This window comes from Poecilia latipinna, unplaced genomic scaffold (genome assembly GCF_001443285.1).
Source record: "Poecilia latipinna isolate Pla-1442-1.1 unplaced genomic scaffold, P_latipinna-1.0 Scaffold1719, whole genome shotgun sequence".
Classification (NCBI taxonomy): domain Eukaryota; kingdom Metazoa; phylum Chordata; class Actinopteri; order Cyprinodontiformes; family Poeciliidae; genus Poecilia; species Poecilia latipinna.
Window position 1 is genome coordinate 11,984 of NW_015114335.1, and position 24,193 is coordinate 36,176.

Here is a 24,193-nt window from a genome sequence, read left to right on the forward strand (position 1 = left end):
ATCCAAGGTCGGGTTGCAGCTGCCAATCCAGAGACCTGTAAATGCTAGCAATTAAGTTTTTGCTTGGCTTATAGATTTAAATAAAGATCAAATTTACTTTTGTCTTACGCAATGAGAAAAATACCAGTGAGAGTTGCTGCTAAAGTGAGTGTGGGACCCAACAAAGACGGCTCATGGACAGGAGGACCCAGAATGTTTTGCTATCCCACTGAAAGCATACAGCAAAAGTTTTAATGTCAACAACTGTCGATCCCACGCACTTAAAGTGAAGCCATCATACTGTTTAGCAAGGCTGAAGCATGTCTTTAGGTGCAGAAAGCTTGTGCCATGTATGCACCACCGGAAGACACTTGAGTTAGAAGGAATCCAAGCGGAGCTGCACACTCTGTTTGACATATTTGAGGTGCAGTACCTAAACCAGCAGGGTGCCTGATTTATCACTGGGCTCTTGACTCTGAAGGTGCCGCTAATGGATCATGTCTGTGGTTTACTTTTTTTTTCTTTTAGCAAGACATTTATCTGGCAGCAAACACTTCAGAGAGTGAAAAAAAACAGCGATTTGGCATTGGTAATAACTTTGAGAAATTGTTATAGAAAAATATTTTTTGTGGCATGATGGTACTCCATCTATCCATTGTCTGTACCTGCTCTTGCGTGCAGAGTCATTAGGGGAAGAGGCAGGCTACACCCTGGACAGGTTGCAAGTCCATCAGCTGGGCAACACAAACACACACAGGACCAGTAATCATCCATACACACTCTCACACCTAACGGCAATTTGGAGATACCAGTCACGTTTTTGAACTGTGGGAAGCCGGACAAAACCCGTGCATGTACTGGGAAAAGACACAAACTCCAAGAAAGTGAGAAATGGGGTAAACTTTCCTTATACTGATATCAGAAACAAGATAGATTACTTAATTCAATGAAAGGGGGGTAACACCGGCTATCAGAAGGGTGTCTTTACTTTACCCATGACTAAATACCATGTTTTTATTGATATCTTTTGTTTAATGAATTTTAAAAAAAAATTAAAAAAAATAAACGTTTTTTTTTTTCTGATGTTTGCCTGTCATTAAATTACTCTGTTTTTCAGATGTTAAAAGATGAAATTAGACAAATGGCTATTTATTGACAAAGGACTAATTATTTAATGGGATGTCCTAATTTTTCGCATAGCTGTATCTGAGGAAATTAGAGACTTTTTTTTTCTATGAATCCATCTTAGATAAAAGAGATGAATTCTGATTCATAAGGTCAATTAGAACCAGAGGACAGCGCCCTCTGGCGGGTCAGACTGGAACTGAGTGAAACTCAGACACGCACAGACCTGTAAGCATAATAACTTGACATGTTTGGGTTATTGCGTTCTGTTTATGATTTTTTTTTCTTTTTTAAACAGAAACCATGACATTCATGAAATGTTTGACCGGAAATAAGAAGCTGATAAAAAGCTAACACTATTTGCAACACAAATGAGTAAAACTGAGATATTTTCTATCATTTGTATTAAACCAGCTCAGCTTTTTCTAGTTTCTCGCTCTCACACTTTTTCCTGTTGTTTATGTGTTTTGGCAGTGAGTGGCATTACAGTCCCGTGTCTTGAGTCTCGCTTAAACAAAAAGGAAACCGCATGTGTGTGTGTGTGTGTGTGTGTGTGTGTGTGTGTGTCGCTGCGCGTGCGCGCGCGCGCATTCCTCCACAGCTCCAGGGTGATGAAGAGGTTAAGCCTGCCCCTTCGCGCTGCGCTTTCTCTCGGTTTTCAGCCCACCAGCCCAGCTGCCTCCTCCAATCCAACCTCATACGGCAGCTGAGCGGAGCGCCGAGCAGACATGGACACATCCACACTTTAACTTTCGCCGCTCTGCCTTCTCCTGCTCCCCTTGCGCTGAGCTTCCAGTGTAAAGAAAAAGACTTCACTGGTTGGCGGCCGCATGGGAATATAGACATTTCTTATCCTTCTTCTTCTTCTTTTTTCAACAATTTCCACTTAATCCCGTCACTTTCCGTGGAAGGGCTATTGTTGTTCCAGGCTTCATGCTCCCCTCATGCGTCGGGAAAGCCATGGCCACTCCAAGCGCACAGCAGCACCACCACCAGCAGAACCAGGACTACTTCAGGTCGGTGAGCAGCGAGTCCACCACCTACATGATGGTCCCCACGGGGAGCCCCGGCGGGACCGCGCGCCGGGAGGCACCGTCCAAGATGTGGTTGGCCATGGTGGTGATCGTGGTGGTGGTCCTGCAGATTGCGTCCACCACTGGGCTCTTTGTCTACCTGAACATGTCCATCTCACAGGTAAGAGCTGCTTCCCACTTGCTTTTAAAACTATGTCTTTGTAGCACCTTCTAGAATGTCAAAGATCAGTCAAAAAAATCTATAACTTAACATTAAGGTAATGATATCATCTCACAACTCAGCTACCAGATATGGTCATTTTGATCGCTATAAACGTAGATTTAGTGGATGTTTGTCTTCTGAAGCCATTTCCAGAAATGTTACCTAATGATGCGCTTTTCAATAATAATTTCAACTTTAATTTTTGAGGTTTTCAACTGATTAGTTGAGGGGCAGGAAGGGTTTTTCTCCTGCCACTTCTTGTTTTTAAAAGTATATATATATATATATATATATATATATATATATATATATGGTGGCCTTCTAAAATGTAAAAAGTAAAAAAAAAAAAAAGATAAATAAAAATCTGACCTTTACATAAGGGTAGGGATATCGTCTTACAACTATACCAAATGTCGCAATTTTCATCGCTTGTAAACATAGATTTAGTGGATGTTTCTCACCTGTTTTCAGAAATGTTACCTATTGTTGTTTTTGTTAAATAATAATTAGTCCAACTTGAACTTTTGAGGTTTTTAATTGGTTATGCGGAGGGAAGTTTCGGCATAGTGCTCCCTCACTTTTTGACATGTTAGCCTTCGGAGCGCCTCGTGCATCCGGGGCTCGTGCTCTTACCTGGACGCGTTCAGGTAGCGGCTGTTTCCCACTCGCCTGTAAGCTAGCTCCCGAGGTAGCAAATCTTCATTGGATGAAAAACGCAGACCATTTCTTTGTTGGAGAAACACACATAAACTAGCCACAAAACAAGCTATGAAAAGTTGAGTGGTTGTTTTTACAAACTTGCTAACACAAATGTTGCATTTTAAAACATAATGGAAGGTTTTTGGACACGCTTCTTTTTGCTTTTTGTTTTTTGACTTGTCGGGCGTTTTCGGGAAGAGGCATGTCTTGCCAGACCGTGGGCTTGTCAAACAACGCAATTCAGAAGCAATCCCGAGTGGAAGAGGTTGCTCTGTCCAGCTGGGTTTATTGAGCAGAAATGAGCTCAGCCTTGTGTATAAAAGGAGGGGAGCATATTGGAGCCATTTGGGCAAGCCGAGGCTGCAAGCTCTTAAGTAGGTTACAGATGTTGTGTGCAGAGGTGAAAAATGGGGGTCAGTAATGGAGGTGATTCAGACTCCTGGGCTCTGATACATGTCATTCTTATCTTCTGAAATAATTCCATAAGTAATGCATCTGCACTTTGTCTGTATCTCTTAGTTGTAAAACATTCTGCTTGAGAATGGGGTTGGTGATATTTTATAGTTCAAAACTAAGCTCAGACAAGTAAAACATTAGTGGGGTTTTTTTTTAACTCCTGCAGATAATGAAAGTGAAAGTCACCAGTTAGAATTGAAATCAGAAGCAACTTGCTGTTCACTGAGTCACACCAGGAGGGGGGGATGTACTTTTTAAAGCCGGCGCTTGTTTCGCTTCTGTTTTGGTGGACTCTTCCACACTCATCAAACAGGACAGATAAAACTTATCAATTTGACTCACGATGGTGTCAAAGTCCATCTGTGTCTCCCTTCTCTTTCCATTTTCAATAAACAGCAATCAGATCGAGCCACTGGCGTAAGCAGGAAGAAGCATCTGCTGTTTGCCAAGTCGACTGCCAGATAAGATGCTTGCTTTCGGATGCTCCCAAAGGAAGTGCCACATATGAATATACGCAATGCCTTTGAACTTTTTTTTTTTTCCGCATTTGGTCATGTTGCAGCCACAAACCTCAATGTATTTTGTTGGAACTTTAAAACTTGAAAAGTGTAGCTTGCGTTTTATCCAGTGCCCTCGTGTCAGTACCCTATAAAACAACTTTTCACTGAAATTACAGCTGCTGGTGTCTTGAGGAATTTCTCAAACCCGCCTGTGGACATCTAGAGACTGAAAGCTGAACTTAATATTCTCTATAAAATTACTCAAACTCAAACAGGCTGGCCTCAGAGCATCTGTTAACCTTAATTTTAAAGTCTTGGCACATATATTCAATTAGGTTTAGATTGGAATGTGAATATGCTTTGACGCATTCTCACTGATGTGGTCTTGGTGAACTGGTTTGAGTGAAATACATGCCACAACTTTTTATTTGTAAAACACTTTGAAAACCAGCGCTTTTTCTTGCAACAAGACAATGACATCCCAATACTCTGAAGTAAAACTCTTAAGGGTAAGGAGGAAGTTAAGTTCTGTCTTGGTTATGCTCATATTCCAACAGGAGACCCAGAGTGTGTTTTTTTTTTTCTTTCTGCTGCATTGTCCAGTCTGCGTCGCGGTTCGTCTTTAGTTCTACCCCGGGGTCATTCCGGAGTGTGTCCAGCACCGTTAATGCATCCTTCACACACACTCTCCTGTTGTGCATGTGTGAGAAAGCAAATATCCAGAGAATACGTGACAACAGGATGTTTACCAGAGCTTTTGCGTCAACCGGGTCTTTCATGACATTTTTTTAATTGACGTTTTGCTTCCAAGCATCCAGGGTTAATTATAATCGCTGAAAGTAGGTCTGAATGGATTCCTGATGATCAACAGTTCAAGAACATTTCACACATTTTTCATTTTCCATTATCAAAGGAATGTTATTTGTTGGTTTGCTTGTCCACTTGGATTTGGCTTCTTTTTTCCTGTCCTGTGTCCACCATCCAATCATTTGTCTTTACATCCACCTTTATATTAGACAATCTGCTTATTCATTCATCTTTTGTCTTTCTGTCTATCGATCCATCTATTGCAAAGCTATCAGTTTTTCTTCTATTTGTCCTTTCATCTGTTCATCCAGCTATCTGTATCAGTGTTTTTTTCTATCACAACACTGACATATGTGTTTTTTTTCTATCAGTTCTTTGCTAGCTGTGGAAATATCTACCATAAACTCATGCTGAACTTTTGTTTTCATAATTTAAAATCTGAAAAACAAGCTACCATGATGCTCCTCTGACTTCTGCAAGCCTATTCTTGTTCTTTGGCCTTTTGGAAACATGAGGCTTTTATTAAAGCTTTTATATGCTTTAATAAAAGCATATTAAAGTGCTTTTAAAAGCATACTTTAATATGTCGTGTCAGTATTCATTGTCAGCTTTCTGCATTCACAACCCGATGCAAAATTTCGTTTTATTTTACGCTGTCTTTTATTAACCTGAGAGGAAGCAGCACATGCGTTTACTTTAAGACACACTGAAGTCATATTTCTGGTTTTAAATCGGCCCGGCGGTTTAAATCTGCGAGTGTTAAAAGGAGTACATCTGTTTCACTCCAAACAACTCGATACATTACCGGTCCATTCGGAGACGTCCGAGGTGAGAAGAGGTTGAATGGGGAGCCGAATCAGTCATGACACTAGATGGAGAGACTTAATGAAAAACACGGGGCTTGTATGTGTGTGTGTCTGTGTGAGTGTGTGTGTGCACGGGGGGAATCCCCTGGTTCCCATGTGAAGGCCGGCTATTTTTAATCTGGAAGCAGGCCCTTTTCTTTTGCTTTGCGGCCCGCTCAACAGGCCGTGCCAGCCTGCTTACAGGACAAAAGATATGCGGGACAAAAAACATTGTATGGCGGAGGAATTCTCTGGAGCTTCGGCGTTCACACAAAAACAAACAAACACGTGCGAATGCAGAAGCGGCTGGGCGCGGATTCAATGTTGCTGGATGAAGCAAAAACATCAAACCGGGGATATACATCCAGATCATAAGCTCTGCAGCTGCGAGACAGGTCGCCAGAGAGCGTTTGGGCAGCTTTCCCAATACGTGACTGTAAATGAAAACAACTGAAAGCTAACTTCTTCTTAAAGCATTTTAAATCACATCTAGCTTAAGTACCCCCACAATTTTTCCTAACAATGTTACGTAAAGGCAAGAAATGGGGACTTTATGATCCTACACATCTGGTAAGATAGCTTTGTGAAGGGCAGGAAATTACATCAAACCAGTAAATCACAACCAGAAATAAACTTGAACCTTCAAGTAATTTAATGCTTTAGCTTATGTGAGTCTAAAATGTTTTTTTTGTTTCATTTCACAAACTTTTCCTCATGTTGGGTAAATTTAATAGCATTGTTCCAGAACCTGGCGGTCAGTCTTGTAGTGTACATTTATACTTCTCTCAGTACTGAAACTAAATTACTTGGACTGTAGAAGACTTGTGTTTTTTTTTTTTTTTTTGCTAATCCGGATTTGATGGTTCAGAATTGGTTAAAGTTATAGACATGTTGCATGTCGTTGTTTACATCAGGAATCTTATTAATAAAAAAAATCATCTGAACACAGCGTTGTTTGATTAGCTAATTTAAACACATGCTCTACTGATTATCTGTCAGACTACTGGTGTGTGGGTCGCCTTGGTTATTTAAACACAACGAATTCTGCAGCACACCTACATGTCAAGGTTATCAGAGTCAAGCTAGCATAACTCCCACTTCTCCCTGGCTTTTATTTTTTATTTAAACTTTTTCCTAACCTTGTCATCTTGCTATAGTGTTGACAATTAGTACCAAAGCACTGCGTCCCTTTTCCTTTTGTACATTACACGTACATTTAAGATTTAACGGGTTATTTTTACAACTTGACAGATAAAACCAATCATAGTCATTTTTGGCCAGCAGTTTTTTGCCCTCCAGCATGAAGCTGAGGGGCGGGATCATGCGTGGACTGACGTCCCGTTCCGACGTTACGCCACGCAGGCATCGGTCTGATAACGTGCTATAGGCATGATATTGTCATAAAAAATGGCACATGGTAGCCTCAAGTGCTCAGTGGTGGAGTAGATGTGCAATATACCGAGGCTTTGGTCCTGGGCGCAGCTGTTCTGAGTTTGATTCCAGACTCTTGGTCATTTCCTGCATGTCTTCCCCTACTCTCTGCCCTACTTCCTGTAGAGCAGAGAGAATAATGAATAAAAGCCACTATTGCCAAAAAATCCCCTAAAAACAACAAATGAGATTGGAGAAATTAAAAAGTCACCATTATTGCTGTAATCTGCCGTCCTGTTAACAACATACAAAAACTTGGGTGTGCTTTCATTGCCAGGAAGCTGCTTATCAGGAAACCTTGTGCTGCGTCCATGTTCAGCTATTAAACTTAATAAATATTCACATTTGATAACTTCCTGGATCTGATTACCCTCTAGATTTGAACTCGATGCTGCAAATACAAACAATACCACTTGGAGCCTCAGCTTTACTCTCAGTGTGTTTATAGAAGCAGGTTGTAGCTGCGCTAAGGCACACGCGCCAGATGTGCGACTGTCACAAACCGGGGCTTTCTGTTACTGTTGTGCTGACTTGTGTAAAGTCTGAAGCTTTTTCTCTGCTATCGTCTGTTTATGTGTATGTAACTCCTTCCTTTTCACATCGCCGCTCCTCTTTGTTATTGTTTGGGTTCACTGATAGGCGCTGACTCACCCTCACGCAACAACACACTCGTTGAGTGTGCCAGAGTTCCTCGTATGTCTGCGTGTATGTATGTGTGTGTGTGTGAGGTCTGATGCATACTGTTTTCTCTTACTGTGGAGGTTTTTGTCAGGGGGTACGCGGATGTGTGTGGTCCATTCCGTCCAAAAAATTGGCCAATTTGTCATCTTTCTTCCTTGTTAGCATGATTTAAGTGTGTGCTTGCACAATGATTTCTAGGGATTTGGTCTTTGTTATGAACAAACTGAGAGAAAACTAGGATAAATCTACCAAAATATTGAGAGGTTTTCTTCCTGCAAGGAGCCTACAGTAGCAAAGGGGTCAAGTTTAGAGTTACTTCAGATTGCAGGTGTTAGCATTGTGGAACAACCAGCTCAGAGTCAATAATCCAGTGTGTAAAATCTAGCATTTATCTTGTTCTGTGTTCAGTGCCCGGCATGGAGGACGTCCTGCGTTTTGAATTCGATCTGCGGGTTATTCCTAGACTTCTGGTTTGGACTTTTGCTTCCTGCCTCAAAAGGTCATCTGAGGATCTTTTGGACAAAGCAACAAGCCATAGATTAGCTCATGTCCAGCTTTCTGCCAAATGTGACTTCAGCTCAGCCTCTGATTGCCAGGAAAAGAGACGGAGGAGTCACGCAAAAACAGACTGAGATTCAGCAGTCCCGAGAAACAGCGAAGAGAAATTTTCACGGTATAGCATCCAAGTCACTTTTACAGTCAGAAACTGTCGCTTCTTGAAAGTAAAGACAACAACCATCTATCCTCTCTGCAGATAAAGATCTCAGAGGAAAGAACACGCTGACTGAAGAAGCCATCTGGTTTTGCTATTACAGACACAGACGTAGAGTTTTCTGTGATCCACTTGGGTAGTAACAAATTGGCTAAGCCTGCAGGTAGAAATGGTTAGTTAAATATATTGTTTTGTCTCAATTTCACAATTAAATGGGGTCCCGACTTCAACGCCCATCCACACCAATGCTGGGCCAACAGGGAGTGGGCTACCAGGTGCCTGGTTGACCAACAACCCAAGGTCAACCAGCAGGAGCTCTCCAGACCTGGTTATAAAAGGGTTTGCCATTACAAATACAACTGCATCTTATGCTTTCTTCATAAGAAGACTGAGCATGTCGTGGCATGTTTCACAAAACTGTTTTGTCATAAATTCTTGAAGAAAATCTCCTGTCTGATTTGCTTTTGGATGTCCGTAAATCACAAATCAAGCTAATGCACATGAGCTTTCAAATGGCATCCAAAAGAAGAGTAGAGTGGAAGTCCAGAGAGTCAATATTGAGTGTTATGCATGAACCGTGTGTTATAAAACCCATTTTAAATGAGCCAGACACACTGGTGGTGCATGACGACCTATCATCTTTGTCCTTTTTTCTATTTATCATCACTACTGAAGGAATCACCCTTAGCTGAAGTCAAGTAATCTGTTTTGTGTTGGCGCCTGTTGTCACAGTATCACTCTGTCGAGCCAGAAAGTTGACTTCACTCTTTAAAAGTCACACAATTCGAGGCTTTGGCTACCCTCTCAGTAAAACACTGGTTAGATTGACTCCCGCTCCAAGTCATCTCAGTCCATTTGGAAAGCACACAGAGATGGCGATAAGGCATCTAAGCACCGAATTTAAGTGTTTTGCTAAAGAGACTCCAGAGATATGGTGATGAGCTCCATGATCTGGGGCCAGGACGCCTGCTCTCTTTGGAAGATTACCAAGCAGACCCAACTTGAAGGAGACAGAAGTCTGTCTCTCCTGGCATGGGACTGCCTTGAAATCCCCCAGAATTAGCTGAAGAGTTTCAGTGGGCAGAGAAACTTCCTGTTTTCCTCCAAGACACATACTTTCTCCCCACCCCAATCTCAGATAAGCAGAATTCAATTAGAAACCGGATGTATGGTCACTTGTTGTTGTAATTTATTATCTGTAACACATAAAACCAACTTGATTTGTGCCATGGGTGACAGGAAGCAACTTAGAGTATCCACTGTGGGACTGTTGGCAGCATTTTAGTATCAGGTGATGGTCAAACATGAAGAGTCTTTGAATATAACGAGAGCGGCATATTTAGAATCACTACCTTCTTCACCACAAAGGCCAATTTTCAGTTCAGAAAAATATCAGAGGTTTTTGATTATTTGGTACAAACAGTGACAGGAGCTTTGGATCGCTGACAGTTTTCTTTCCAGACTGTTTTCGATTACGATCTAATAAGCTGTTTTGGATTTTACTGTCATGAATTCGGCTGGATTGTAATGAAATCAATCTGGTATTACTTCTATTGGAAATTTGTGGAAGGATTGCAAATCTTGTAAAATAAAAAAGATGGTAAAAAAGTGGATTTTGTAATGTCTTCCAGAAATAATAGTTTTGTATAAATTTGCTAGAGCTACATTGCAGGTTTTTAAACTAGATTGAGAAATATAATTTAACCCTCCTGCAGTCTTAAAATATGAGATTTTTACTCTGTGCGTAGTCTGACATGGTCACATGGAACCTGCGTGCGCTTTCACAAGGTTTTGTTTTTGTGGTTTCGGGAACTGACGGTCTGACAGGACCAATCCGCCACTTCCCCGCTGTCCGATTGTGACATCTGCCGCACTCCTCTTGAGCGTTACGCTAAAAATGCAGAAAGGTTAATGAATAGTTTTCCACCAAAAAATACAAGCATTAATGTTCACAAGTTGAGTTACTGTTAAGTACATGTAAAGGAAAAAGTGTGTGTATGTGTGTGTGTGTGTGTGTGTGTGTGTGTGTGTGTGTGTGTGTGTGTGTGTGTGTGTGTGTGGTTTGGGCACAGTAAAATCTTTCCCTCTCATATTAGTAATTAAACAATATTTTGGAGCAAAATAAAATCTGTCACTCCAAATATTTAGATTTAATTCAGAGCCACTAATAACTAATCCCCCATACACCACAAACTGTAGCCAAAATACACAACTCTCTCTCTCTCTCTGCCTGTCTTTCCACCTCCTGTCCCTCCCGTAGTCTCTGTGTGTTATGATTAAAGGTCCACATCAAAGAATCGAATTACAGTCAGTTTTAGGGCTCAAGGGTGGGACTGATTTTTCAGGAGTGATGCAAATACTTTTTAAAAGGTTTTTTTTTAGGCAGATACTAAATCTAGATCTGAATCCAGATCTCTTTTGATCTGGATTCAAAAGAGATCCCTGGACACTGATCAAAAATTATGGAAAGTGTTTTATGAGGGCGAAATCCCTCGAAAAGGAATACGAGGAAACAAGAGGATTATGTATAAATAACTGCTGAAGGAAGGTGAAAGGTAGATCCATTTGGCTTCATTTTGTGTCTTGTCTCTGCTTCTTAAGTTAAAATGACAAAGCCAAAACCGATGTCAGCTGGCTAAAGTAAATCAACAATTCAGCTTTTTGGCTTACTGAAACTCCAGAGTCATGCGATACAAGTTACTGAAACCTCAAAAAGACAAGTTCTCCCTCAACGTTTTGGTCTGCACTGCACCAGAATCAGCCCAGTGTCCAGGCAAAGACCTGCATGCGTGCTCCCTGTTTGTGTAGCCAGGTCATTTGGACGAGGATAAAATGGAAATCAGGGATCAGAAGGAAAGAGAAGAGAGGGAGTTTGGAGTAGAAACAGGACCAGGGAGTTGAAACAGTCAAAGCAGTGACAGAAGAGGACGATGGTTGGGTTACCTAAAGTCCTTATTTACACCCACCGCGTAACACCCTTCAAACATGCAAAGTGCTGTAATACCAATAAAGATTTGTTTTTTCCATTATCTATGTTTTTTTGACTTGTCACTCAAGTCAATGTACATAAAACTGTTTTACTTTATTAATTCTCCTTTTGCGTTAGCTTTCTAGGGGTGCTGCTCCTATTTTGAGAAACAAACTTCTTGGTTGAGAACAAAATAATATTAAATGTAAAATGTGTTGGAATCAGTACTTTTAGGATTATTAAGTCCATATTTAAATTGGGGTTCTTCTAAAGTCAAGATTATATTATTTTACTCAGACTCTGCAAAGCTTTTGAACTTTTTGCTAAAAATATTACTTTATGGTCTTTTTTATTGTTTTGTCAAATATCTTTTTGTCTTACTAGCCAACAATTGGGGAGATAGAAATTCTTATTTCACGAGTTTATTATGAGTAATAGTGAAAATTATGAAGATAAAGTCATTCAGTCTTAGATTTATTAATTACAAAAATGCATACCACCATAGCTAAAACACGACCTCTTTAACTGGACCATCAGTGTTTTTGTTGATGTATTATTCCAGTGAGAAAGTTTAACTGTTTTCATTGTAAAAAAAAAATAAGTGAAATGCTGCATCAACCATGCGAGACTAAACAAACTCAGGTTTTTAAAATCTTCACAGTGTTTATATCGCTTGGCTTCTTTTTTTATTAGGTATTTTTCATAGTCTTTGCTGTTGGTCATTCCCATCCAGTTGGTCTCTCTCTCTCTCTGCTGATAAAAGAGAAGCGCACAACAAAAACTTTAAATATGGACTTTCACTGCAGCTCCCTGTGGCTTTAAAAGCCCCACTGAGAAAAAGACGTGAAAGTCGTATCAACAAATGAGGTAGAAAACACTCAATAATAATAAAATGGAGTGTGTTTCTGTCAAACGGCAGAAAAATTCCCATAAACCCCAGAACACCGGGGCTTTGAGAAAGGACCGAGGCCGAATAGGAAGAACAATGCAGAGGGTCTAGTCGAGGCTGAGCTGTAAAGTCAAAGAGAACCGGAGAGCCATGAGCTGCTGTGCGTCGCACCATGTAATTGAGGACAGAAAGCTAACACACACAGACACATGTAAGGGTTTTGGTTAGGCTAGCTTAATAACGCAGCACATTTGTGTTCTCATGTTGGAATGCTAATTAGGACGTGGCCACAGCTGTGTTTGTGTGTCACTCAGCTAATACTGTGTCCTACCACTGTGTTTGCTCAGCTAACGGGGCAATAAAGTGCTAATAAATACTAGTCAGTGTTTGCAAAAGCAGTGAGCTCACGTATGCGACACCGTCTAGCATGTAGCTATTTGTGCTGCTCATATCTATGCTTATTGTGCCAATATTTAAGGATTTTAAAACCTAAAAGTTTAGAATAAAGTGGTTTAATAATGAGCTGGTATTAGTTGGACAATTAGTCGAACTAGCTTGATGAGCGGTTACTCTGGATTTCAATCTTAATCAAGAAACAAGGTGTACACTGATGACCTTTGACCCTATGTTTTTGTAAACATTTTATTAACTTTGGTTCTGTCATGTTTTTTATCCTTCAAAAAGTTCTGAATCAGCAGTTCAAACTTAAAAGAAGATCTAAATCCTTTTAGTTTAATAACTTTTGTAGTACAGGACAAACTCAAAGAAAAATAGTCATTGAAAGAATGTATTTTGAAATTGCCAGTGACGTACCTTGGCATAGAAATTAAATATGACGCTATAAGCTTTGTCATCCTTTTAAAAGTCTCTTGACCTAAATACTGTCAGCAACTAGTGAACCGATTTCTAAGAAGTAGGTCAAGAGAGATGACAAGAGAAACTTACAGGACCTGAGTGTTTGGTGGAAGAATAGGAGCAAATCCTGCTAAGAAACGTGATTAGATTAGCAACAATACTCGCTACGATGGGTGTGTCAAAGTACAAACATTACTCATCTTTGTTGTCAGGCCTTGTAGGACGTGTGGTAGTAATAAGTGGACAAGTCCAAGAATATCAAAAACAAATGTCTAAAATAAAAAAAGGGGTAATCTTTACCTTATTTTTGGAAAGCAGTGTACTTTGACAGTATCATAACATTTATCCATTGGTTTTCAAAATACTTGCCATTTTCAGAGTTCAAGAAACAGATGGAGGTTATTATTTAATGTGAAAAATGGAAAACCGTCTGCATGGACCTCCTACAATGAAATGCAGCTCCGCTCAATCCATTTTCACCGACCTCCTCTCTTGTACTGGTCCACATGGCCTTCATCTTGTGGTAACCAAATTATTCCCATTCTTACTGTAAACTTATACAGAAGCTGCTTTTCTGTGCTGGAAAGTCTTCTACAACCGAGCCACAACTAAAGGTGCAGTCTTACAGAAAATTGGCAAAGGAATTTTTGAAAGTGTGCTGCTGTTTTGCTTTAAACATGTTTATTCTGTTTAAGATTTGTCACTCCCAATAACATCTGTCACAAAGGCCAAAGTTACATTAATATTGGGATTCACTTACTGTAGTTTTCCACTGTGTCAAGCTGGAGTGTGTTACTGTTGACTAGATGTGAACATTTCCTTTTATTTTATTTAGTTTTATGATCTGTTAGTGTAATTTAATGGTTTATAAGTGGCCTCAAGTTGTACTATTAAGTGAATAAATCAGAAAGTAGGTCTACCTATCAATTTCAGTTTTTAGTTTCAAGCATCTGCCAAGCTGAGGTGACTGAACCACCTTCAGTGCTGATAGCATTTTGGTCAGATTTGGCCATTTCATACTTTTGTCATTGTTGAAATATTGATGAATGTATCCAAAGAATTGAATATTCTGGTGATGAAACATTTTAGCTTCAATAACATCCCGTGCCAGCTACGCTAAAGCTAACCTAGACAAAATGCTAGCTCTGAATATACGCTGTAAACAAAGATTTACTCTACTTCAACCATACAACAGTGTAGTTATATTGGAAATATTTACAAATGTATGCACATTTCTATTTCCCACCTTTTGAATGTATACTTATAAACAACAGTGGAAACTTAGCATAAGGCTAATAAGGCTAGCTAATGACAAGCAACAGCTCATAAAAACTAGACTAGATTTTATGTCATTATGGGGTGTTATTGGGTTAGCATGATCCCAGCCTGAAAATGGAGATTTGTCCTGGTACAAGAAAAACATCTTGTTAGAGTCAGCCAGAACATGTCCACAGGCATTTTCTCTTTCTAATTCTATGTTTTTTTTTACTCTGAACTCAGTAATAAGAGCTGCCGGTCCACCTGTCAGATCGCATAAATGTAACAATTAAATGACCATTGAATGCTTTTCACTCTAATCTCTCCCAAATCTCTTTTCCAGCACTTGTCCATGATGGTTTACTCACTAAACCTTACTGTTGGCCTCATCCCTTCTTGCCAATAAAAAACATTTTGGTTTTGACTTTTTTTTTTAAATCTGTTTATAACCCCTTTTAGCTTTCAGTGGTAAAAAAAAAAAAAAAAAAAGAGACAAAATCTCTGGTCATTGTTGTTCCATTCTCTCAGAGTTTCTGGACTGAAGCAAATTTTTGGCCGTACGTCTCTTGAAATAACTTCACATTTTTAGGAGCTTCTAAGGTGTTTGGACATGCAGGAACATAAGTCATCCGTAAATCAACCTTTGAGCACATGTTTGGCTCCGTGTGCAGCTGCCGAATGGAAAACCGTAATAACAGCTTCGGGGCGAAAAGGGTAGTAAGTCAAAACTTCCCTTCAAGTCTTGAATTTAAAGTCATGTTGTCATTTTTTTGTTAACTGTCTTTACCTGTAAAATACAGCCGGCGAGCGGGTACAAACTCCACATGGCAGCGTTGTAGCGCCGACACGGTGGTGTATCACAAAAAGAACTGATTGCGTTTTCCACGAATTGCCATTTTTGGTGTTTAATTTTTGGGTTAATTTGAATTTAGTTTTTCATATCCAAATAAATGGAGTGATTCCTTCCAGACGTTTGGCAGAGAGGCAGACGAGACACATACTGTACTGGTTATGAGAAAAGCACAGAAGTCTTGTTTCCAGAAATGGATGCGTAGGCCTCAGCCTTTTGTAACATAGATAAAAATCTAGAATTATTATGAAAGCATGCTTCCAATATCAGACCGGGGCTTTAAAAATATTACAAGCAGGGAGCGAAAACAAGAAACCTCCAGACGTTTAACCGTTGCTTACATGTTTCGGCTTCTACTTTGAGAGTTACATCGATGTTCCTCTAGGGGAGCTCATGATGAAACGGATCATTTCATATCATTCATTTATGAAATGTGTTGTGAAACTTCCAAGATAAAGGCTCAAAAAAATCTAAAATAGAGCTATAATTCTGTGAGTAAAGTAAAGAGTATTGAAAAATCGCCTCCTTAAAGAGAGATTTTTAAAGTAGAGTTTCATAAAATGATCAGTTTATATCTTCCCTGTAATAGATAACTCTTTTTATTCGGTGTGTCATAATTGGTTGGCCAAAAAGGCTGAAGGTGGATCGGTTTAGTAGCCGTTACGCTAGTTTAGTTCAAGATCAGAATGAACATCTACTGTCTAAAAACAGCACAAGTTTTAAAAATGTTGCTCAGGTTTATGTGAACATTACACTAAAAAAAGACAACAGGTGATTCAACTTTAAAAATTACACTAATTTGTTATAGGTAATCAAATTCAGTTTATTCGAGTAAATATATTAAGTTTACTAAGTTGTCAGGTTAAACAAATGAACATAAAGAAAGTTTGACAGACTTAATTCGATTACGTCTGACAAATTTACAATATTTTCTGAAGTTGAACTTGTGGTCTCTTTTTTTCTGCGTAGGGTTGGAAGCAACACCAAATGTCAGTTTCATTAGTAAAAGACTTTCTGGTTGGAATAATTGGTTAGGATGATTATCTATTTTTGCCCATTTGTCTTTTTTTGCACACAAAGTTGCTTCCAAAAGTTTGAAAAAATCTCTGGTATCTCTGTAAATAACATTCCAATGCAATATGCATAACAGATAAAAGTTGTTTTTGAGATGGGAGTCGCTTAAAAATCGTAAAAAAGAAAATCAGATTCGGTCTCATGGAGCGGCCGTTAGCTTTAGCCTTTTGTTGAATCTGGTTTTAAGCGAAGAGAGAGAGGAAACTACATACGTCACGCAAGACATTTACTCTTAATAAACTTGCTTTTCTGTTTTTGGTCTTTCACAAGACAGAAACATCCAGGAAATGTTTCCAACTCGGCTCTCGACACTAATCATCTCATTTAGAGAAAGATCTATGAACTGGAATAGCTTCCCTTTCAAGCCTGGATTCCCGGAACAATCAAGGGAAACATAATAATGACAACAAATCCCTCTTGAGTCTCTAACAGGTTCCCTTGGCTTCTAAAAGTTGGCAAATGTGCAAGTTGGCAGCATCAGTGGTGCTCAACACCTCGTGAAATATTTTAGATGTTTCTGAGCAATTTCTGCGGGATAACAATAACCGGTTGAGTCGCATGGCAAAGTTACAGCACGTCAACAAAGAACAGCTGTGGAGAGGAGGCCTTGGCGGGTGTCGCACTGGCATGGCTTTGAATCTTAATTAAAAAAATAGATCTAGTTTCTATCAAACCCTTCTGGAATAACACAAGCCATGACCGAAATGAAACACGTTTAGCTTTCATTTGAGGATAAATCTTCTTTTCTTCTCTGCTCTGATCTGTCGAGAAGAGTCATTGGGAGAATAAGCCATCACTGAGAAATATTGCACACTAATCACGAGCAGTGTGACTTTATTTGCAGATATTGTTTTGAATCAGGATAAAGTGTTGGGATTTGAAAGTGGTAGACTCTGATGAAGTTGTGGTTTCTTTCATCAGAGAATCAAGGCAAAACTCCAGGTGTGTTTGGATGAGGGAATAACATAACATGATGTAAAGCAAAAAAACAAAAATCTATTTAATATAATACTGCCCATTTAAAAGAAAGCACACTCTTTATTTTCACTATAAAAGGAATTTAAAAAGCAAAAATATGCATCAACTCAAACCCTCAACAAAGTTTAAAGTTTTAAGAGACAAGACAATCATTGATAGGAGAGCAACTCAGGTGGCATTTTGGATAAATGTGATTAGAATAGCAGAGCTTGAAAATATACGCACACCCAAACCGCTAACCAGAAGGTCACACAAGACGCCTTGTGCTCTCTGAAGACACTAATTCAGGAAAAAGCCCTCCCCCATCAATGATTTCCTACGACACATTAACCTCCCATGGATGTAGGCGCTACAACTGGAATACCAGGATGTGACACCAAAGGTCAGCACAGTCTGAGCCAAGACTTTGTTGAAAATGACCAGGACATTGGTGGGGAGTCATGTACATTTGATTTGCTTTAGGAAACACAGCCTCTGCTAGGCCTGCTATGCTATGCTAGCGATTCTCTTAGTGACTCTGAACTAAAAACACAAACAGGGCAAAGGAGACTTTCTCTTTTACAAGTCTATTTTTGCTTTGCACTGTGAAACGTTCTCCATACCACCAAGTTTATTTTCCGCAATACTCTACCCTCACCTCATTTCAGGCGCAAACTCATGTCTGAAAGCTTTTTTCAAGGGGAAAGTTGTTCAGGTACGCCATCGGATTTAATCTCCACATCTGTAATCCAAGCACATGTAAACACAACTCAGACCTTCTGCAGAGGTTTCAGTAGGAATGTGAAAGGTAGAATCCCTGAGTGTTTGTTGTGGCTGACGCTGACCTCTCTCTCTCTCTCGGGCTGACAGGCAGGCAGACGTTTCTCATACAAACAAACTCTGTCGTTCCAGTTTTGCCCGAGTACCTTCTCTTTTCTTTTAAGCAATAGCTGCAACACGACTCTAAAAGTAAGGGACTTAAAGTTTCAGTGTCCCCGAAGTGCCTGCGATTTTTGCCTTGAAACAAACTCCAGTCAGCTGCAATACATGTCAGCGTAGAAACACATAGAGGTCTGCCTTGAGTCATGCTTTGTCATCACCTGCATACATAACCACATTTACTGTAAATGACAAACGTGCCCACCCACAGGCCTCTTTATCAGCCCGCGGGACACACATTGTCTCAGTTTGTGGCGTTTCACCACATCCACTGAGTGTCCTTGAGTCAGCATCTGCTTTCAACTGGGCTTTAATAGTTTTTTTCCCCTCGTCTTTTTTTCCATCCACTTCACTTAATCGAACAGGATTCATAATGAAAAAATATTTTCTTGAGTTTGTCTTGATCTGCTGAGGCAAAAAATGTTCTGGTTAATCTGAATTTGGTTAAATACACACCCTGAAGATAAACGTTCTCCAGCTGTGTCTGCTCAGATCGGATGCCACGTCGGAGCCGCTGCATGCATTTTCAATTGCGAGTCGTCTGGTGAGAGAGGGAGCTCTAATAATTGCTGTGATTTTTGCTGCTACATGGAGCAGTGAGTTTAACGGAGGGGGGCAGCCGGCGTTTAGGATATCACAATGTTAAGGGTCTCTGTGCATTAATTGAAGGCCTTGGGGAAAATCCAAAGCGCAGGGGAAGAGCGTGTGACCCTTACCGGTACGTTCTTGTATTCACACAGTTTTTGGCTCAGCTTTGAACCCCAGAACTCTGGGAAAACCTGTGTGATCAAGTACAGATAAAGAACCACAAAGCAAGCGGACTGTAGATAGAATGTGAAGATCCCGTCTTGTTCTGTTGGACCCAACATTTGGGTGTCGTCTCATGGCTCATGTATCATATGATCCACACAAAATGCATAACCTTTAGTGAACTGTTTCGGGGATCCAGTTTTAGTGTGTTGCCAGATACACTTGAGTTAAGTTTTATACTCTTATCTGATGTTGTGGATTGGATGTTGTTCACATGTCCTATCAGATGGTCTGTTTACAAACTCTTCATAATCTTAAAATAAATGATAAGTTGCATCTTTTGCTCAATCCTGGGGCCCCTCCTGGTGAATATCTACATTGTTCCCACTGGCTCAGGTTATTACAGGAAATACGATTAGCTACCACAGCTACGCAGATGATGCACAGCTCTACAGTACGATGTGAGCGGGAGGCTGAACCCATCCAACAAGCACTGAACAGATACTTGGAACAAATCAGTGTGTGGATGTGTGATACCTTTCTCCAGCCGAACAGAAACAACACCAATTATCTTGGGACCTAAAGAAGAACAATGTAGCGTCAATGCACACAGTTGCCTTTGATCAACATACTTGATGTGTATTTGCTTCATGATTTTAATGATGACTTTGCACAAAATGTAATGTTCACTGCTTCACAATTGGATTGTGATGATTTTGATGCTCATCACAATGACGTAAAGCACTTTGAGCCGCCTTGTTACTGAAATAAACTTGACTTGACTTGAAAGATAAATCCTGACAGCTTACTTTCTCTTTCTCGCCCTGATTTACTGGAAACCACGGTCGCCTTGAGCATTTCTGCCACTACGTGAGAGCACCGGTGACAGAGGCACACTGGAAAGTCCAGATTTCTTCTCACCGATCCTTCGTTTTGTCATTTTCCTCTTCCACCAATGCTTAAGTGATATCAGGAGCCAGAAACACAACTCCCGAAAGAAAAGCTAACCTTCGTTGTAGCCGAGTTTGATAAAACAAAACCTCGCCATAAACTCAAAGGGAGCCACACTGTCTGTATCTTTATCTCCACAAATCTTAACAGCTCCTTTTTTCCCCCAAACAGTGACATTCTTAATTGTTTGAAGCAAGAAGGAAGTTAAAACAGAAATAAAGAAACAGCAGGCAGGTTCCACCCTGCTTTTGTATGTCTTTAAACTCTCTAAACTGGAAGAAATCCAAAGGGGCAAAATTCACAAAGAAAGGTCATCGTTCCCACATGCACGAGCAGGGAGTGGTTTTCTGCTGTCTCGCTGCGGGGTTGTGTACACTCTCACGAATATTAGCTCATGCAAACCCCTGCCTGCACCGTTGACACAAAAAAAAAACCTGATTGCATGACTTGGCGTTGCGCTTGGCAGGTGAAACAATCGGCTGTTAGCGCTCCACGGGTCTCAGAAGCACATGCTTGTTAGATGACATTCCGCATTCCTGGTGACAAAAGGAAACCTGCAGCAAATTCCCAGAGGAGGAACCCAACTCAGCTAAATTCAAGCCCGCCTTCGTGCGTTGAGTTGTTGTTGAGCAGAAGAATAATTAACACTTTTGAAATGGAAATGCTACGGTCAGAACAATAATAGTCAGAACATTTTTTTTAGCAAAAGCTTCAACTCCTTCAAAACGGTCCCGGCCACTAAAAAGAAAAAGTACAGCAGTAAAACACAGTGTGGTGTACGGAGGTAGGAATGTCTTCTCGCACTCCACTCTGCTCTGGCCATAAGGCCATTATGTGACATCCATCTAATTCCACGTAATGGTCCTTTGAATTCACATGCTTAATCTTACACAGACATATTATTGCACTGTAATTATGTGGAAAGAAAGAAAAAAACATCCCCATTACTGAATTACTCCAAAAAGTTGCAATCAAAGCAACTTTTTAATGTGTACCCAATCAACGGTGCATGCCCTCATTTAAGTCTGAAAGCAGAAATCGACCTTATGAAGGCGTTTGGTTCAGTAAGGGTGAAATCAAAGCTGAAAGGAAGAATTAAAAAAAAAACCTGCAATCCCGTTGAAGGCAATTGCAGGATTAAAATGAAATAATTTTCTTGAATGCATCATCAGCACTGTTACACTTCCAAAAACACAAAATCTTACAGAGTATTTCTGATCTAGTTTCTAGTGCAAATGTCTTCACTTTAAATAATATAAAACTAATTTAAAGGTAACTTTCCAACAAACTATAGGAGCTTGTTTTAAGCCAATAATTCCTTTATTATTGATGAAAAAGTTGCAGATTATGTCACATGTAACGTTGGAAAAATGGTCCTGTTAATTATTCGCACAACAGCAAAGTTTTTGCACGTCTGCGTCTCATTGAATGAGTCATGATTTTGTCCGTTGACCAGTTTCACTTTCAGTTCATCTTATCGGGGAACAGTTTTGAGAAAGGAAGATCTTCACCTAAACTGAGTCCAGAGATTGGCATTTTGAAGTCGTTGTTTCCGTCGTCCGGGGAATTTTGCAAAGACCAAACACTGAAGACAGTCGAAAACAAATACGTGAGTCATGGAGTCGTAGAGGCAGAAGTGCTCATATTTGGGAGTGAGGGATCAGTTTTGGGGCTTTTTGACAAACACCTTCAGGACAGGGCTGGGGCTTTCTTGTGTTTCCAGACTTGAAAATGAATTTAATATGAAATCCAAACCTACAAGTCTGCAACAATAAGCACTGTGCAGCATTTTTGTTTCATTTCCTGATTAACTATCTTGTACTCTCTTACTTAAGGACATCAGAAGCACAGCCAGCACTGATGTGGTTGCGTGACCCCAGAGTTTTCTAGACCCCTTCACTGTTATCAGTGAAGCTCTCTTAAAGCCCACCCCCATAGAAGCTGATATGTACTGTATGTACTGTTGTTTTGACAAAGTGCAGGAGGAAGAGGGGATCCGTTGTTGCACATTAAACAAAGCCAACACTCGTTTCGATTGCGCCCCTGCTGAGAAAGCCGACGGTCATTAAACGTGCAACAGGGATAAATCACTTGCCTCCAACAAATAAATCAGTGTCAGATCCTCACTGACTGTCTGCCAAAAGCACACTGAAGCCCTACGGGAATGTCAAAGTGGGAAAAATATAAACTCATGTGGGCAAACTCGTACACACGCAGCGGTGCAGATTAAACCGACTCACGTTTGCCCGTCAACCAAATTGTGTGATTATTTGAGATTTGCTTGGGCAAATAAATTATGCTTCTTCCTTACAGAAAGAAAATAATAAGCTACATGTTTTAATCAATGATTTGGCCTAATTTAGCACTAGCTGTTGCTAATTACAGGTGCAAAGACTACAAATGAATTGTGCTTTTCTTTTTTTTTATTGTCCTGCGGTCTTAGCATGATGTTCAGGAGGAACGTGGCAGACGTCATAGTCAGACTGCGGGGAAGCGGGGCGGTATCCCGTCAGATCGTCAGTTCCCAAAACTACACACACACACACACACGCACACACACACACACACATCATCTTGCAAAAGCACACGCAGGGTCAGTGTGACCCAATGACCTAATTTCTTAAGACTGTGGGAGGGACAAATGACTACATCACGTCTTTTTCACAGTGATTCATTACTGACAACACAATGCATCCTAATAAAAGCAGATTGAGAAACTTTCCATTGATTTGATTTGTAATTAAAGCCTTTGTTCCTTCATGCGGCGTTCCAGTTACCTCTGAAGTTGGGAATTTGACTATTTTGCCCCACTAACAGCCTGCTGCAAACCTGAAAATTTACGCAGAATGAACTCGCACGTTTTAGCTTTTTGGGCAGATTCAGCTACCGTAGCTCATGTAGTAGAGCTAATGTTATTCAACTGAGAAGACGGGACAAACTTAATGGCCTCTTGTAAAAGCACCTAATATAATATTGTATCCTAAGGATCAACTCATCCATTTTTAGTCTGAATTTTGCTGATTTGTCTCTCTGCCTTGCTGAAAAGCCCTCCACTACTTTGAGGATTCCTTCAATTTCATGCAAACTCTACATCAGGTAAAGGAACAACAGAACCTCAGGCCAAAATAGTGAAACTGTCCGTTTAAATCCCTAGACTGAAAACAAACGAGTGTGTCTGAGGCTCAGCAGGACGGGTGGAGTCTGAGAGAGAAACTATTGAGTTCAAGGAAAACCTGCCAGTTTGCAGATTATGTTCTCTGAATTAATTATCACCGTAACTGAATCTGTGGGTTACTTTTGAGTCACTGACTCAGAGTTAAAGTTACCTTTTCTTTCCGGACTGAGAAACCACCAGGGTTTCTATCATCTCAGGGTTCAGGGGGTTTTCACTAAAGCAGCTCCTGAATCAAATACCCACATTTATCTTTATAAAACAACACAAGCAAAGTACTGTACCGGATTGGGAAACTCTGTGCTGCCTTTGGTTAAAGATCCTTCAACTTGACAAATCTTCCTGGACTTGATGTAGGTAGCTTGCTTTACGTACATTGTTTTTTAAATGTATTGTCACCTTCCTAAATTAATGGCCTTAGTCACTTTTTGCCAGAAGATGATTTAGGGGGAAAAAAATTATAACTTTTGTCAAAAAATGACTTATGCCATCATTCTGGGAAGGTGGTGATATTTAACCACCAACTTCACTTTACTTGTTCACTTTATTTACAAAACAGCAAACCAAAAAGCGTTCTGCGTCAATGCTACGGCCTTCAGATGAAGCACCTTTCAAGCTGACAATCAGTTTCAGTTGTACCTCACAGATGTCTTAATTTTCTTGCCAAGTACTTTTCTGCTTGAGACACTAAGTTACTCAACACGTCGAAGCGGGTTCCACCGTGTTCCTCCGTGGGGGTTTGGGCGATACTTTCACACATTTGTTCGTTCCCTGCATCCCTGTTTGCTCGGTGTGATTTACGGGACGAGATCTCGGCTGTTGTTTCGCCCTTTTGCTCCCCGCCTTACTCGTTTCATCGCGGAGAATGGAGAGCATTGTCACCAACAGCAAACTCTCTCCTTCCCCAATCTTGCCGTTTCTCCTCCAAAAGACACACGCTGTGGTTCCAGAACTCTGCCTCGCTGGATTTGAGTTACGTGGCTGCTTCTCCTCTTCCTAATCCTCTCAAATGAGACTCCTTCACTGCCAAGGAACTCCACGCACACAGACATAGAAACAC

General features: G+C 40.3%; 1 protein-coding gene across 1 annotated transcript in view; it reads left to right on the forward strand.

Moving 5' to 3' along the window:
- The first annotated feature begins 1,778 nt into the window (after nucleotides 1-1,778).
- LOC106964783 (tumor necrosis factor ligand superfamily member 10-like) overlaps nucleotides 1,779-24,193 on the forward strand; it is a 71,247-nt gene continuing 48,832 nt past the window's right edge. Inside the window, exon 1 of the mRNA XM_015060478.1 lies at nucleotides 1,779-2,298. Coding sequence (XP_014915964.1) covers nucleotides 2,038-2,298 — 261 coding nt within the window. The 5' untranslated portion in view covers nucleotides 1,779-2,037. The remainder of the gene's footprint in view (nucleotides 2,299-24,193) is intronic.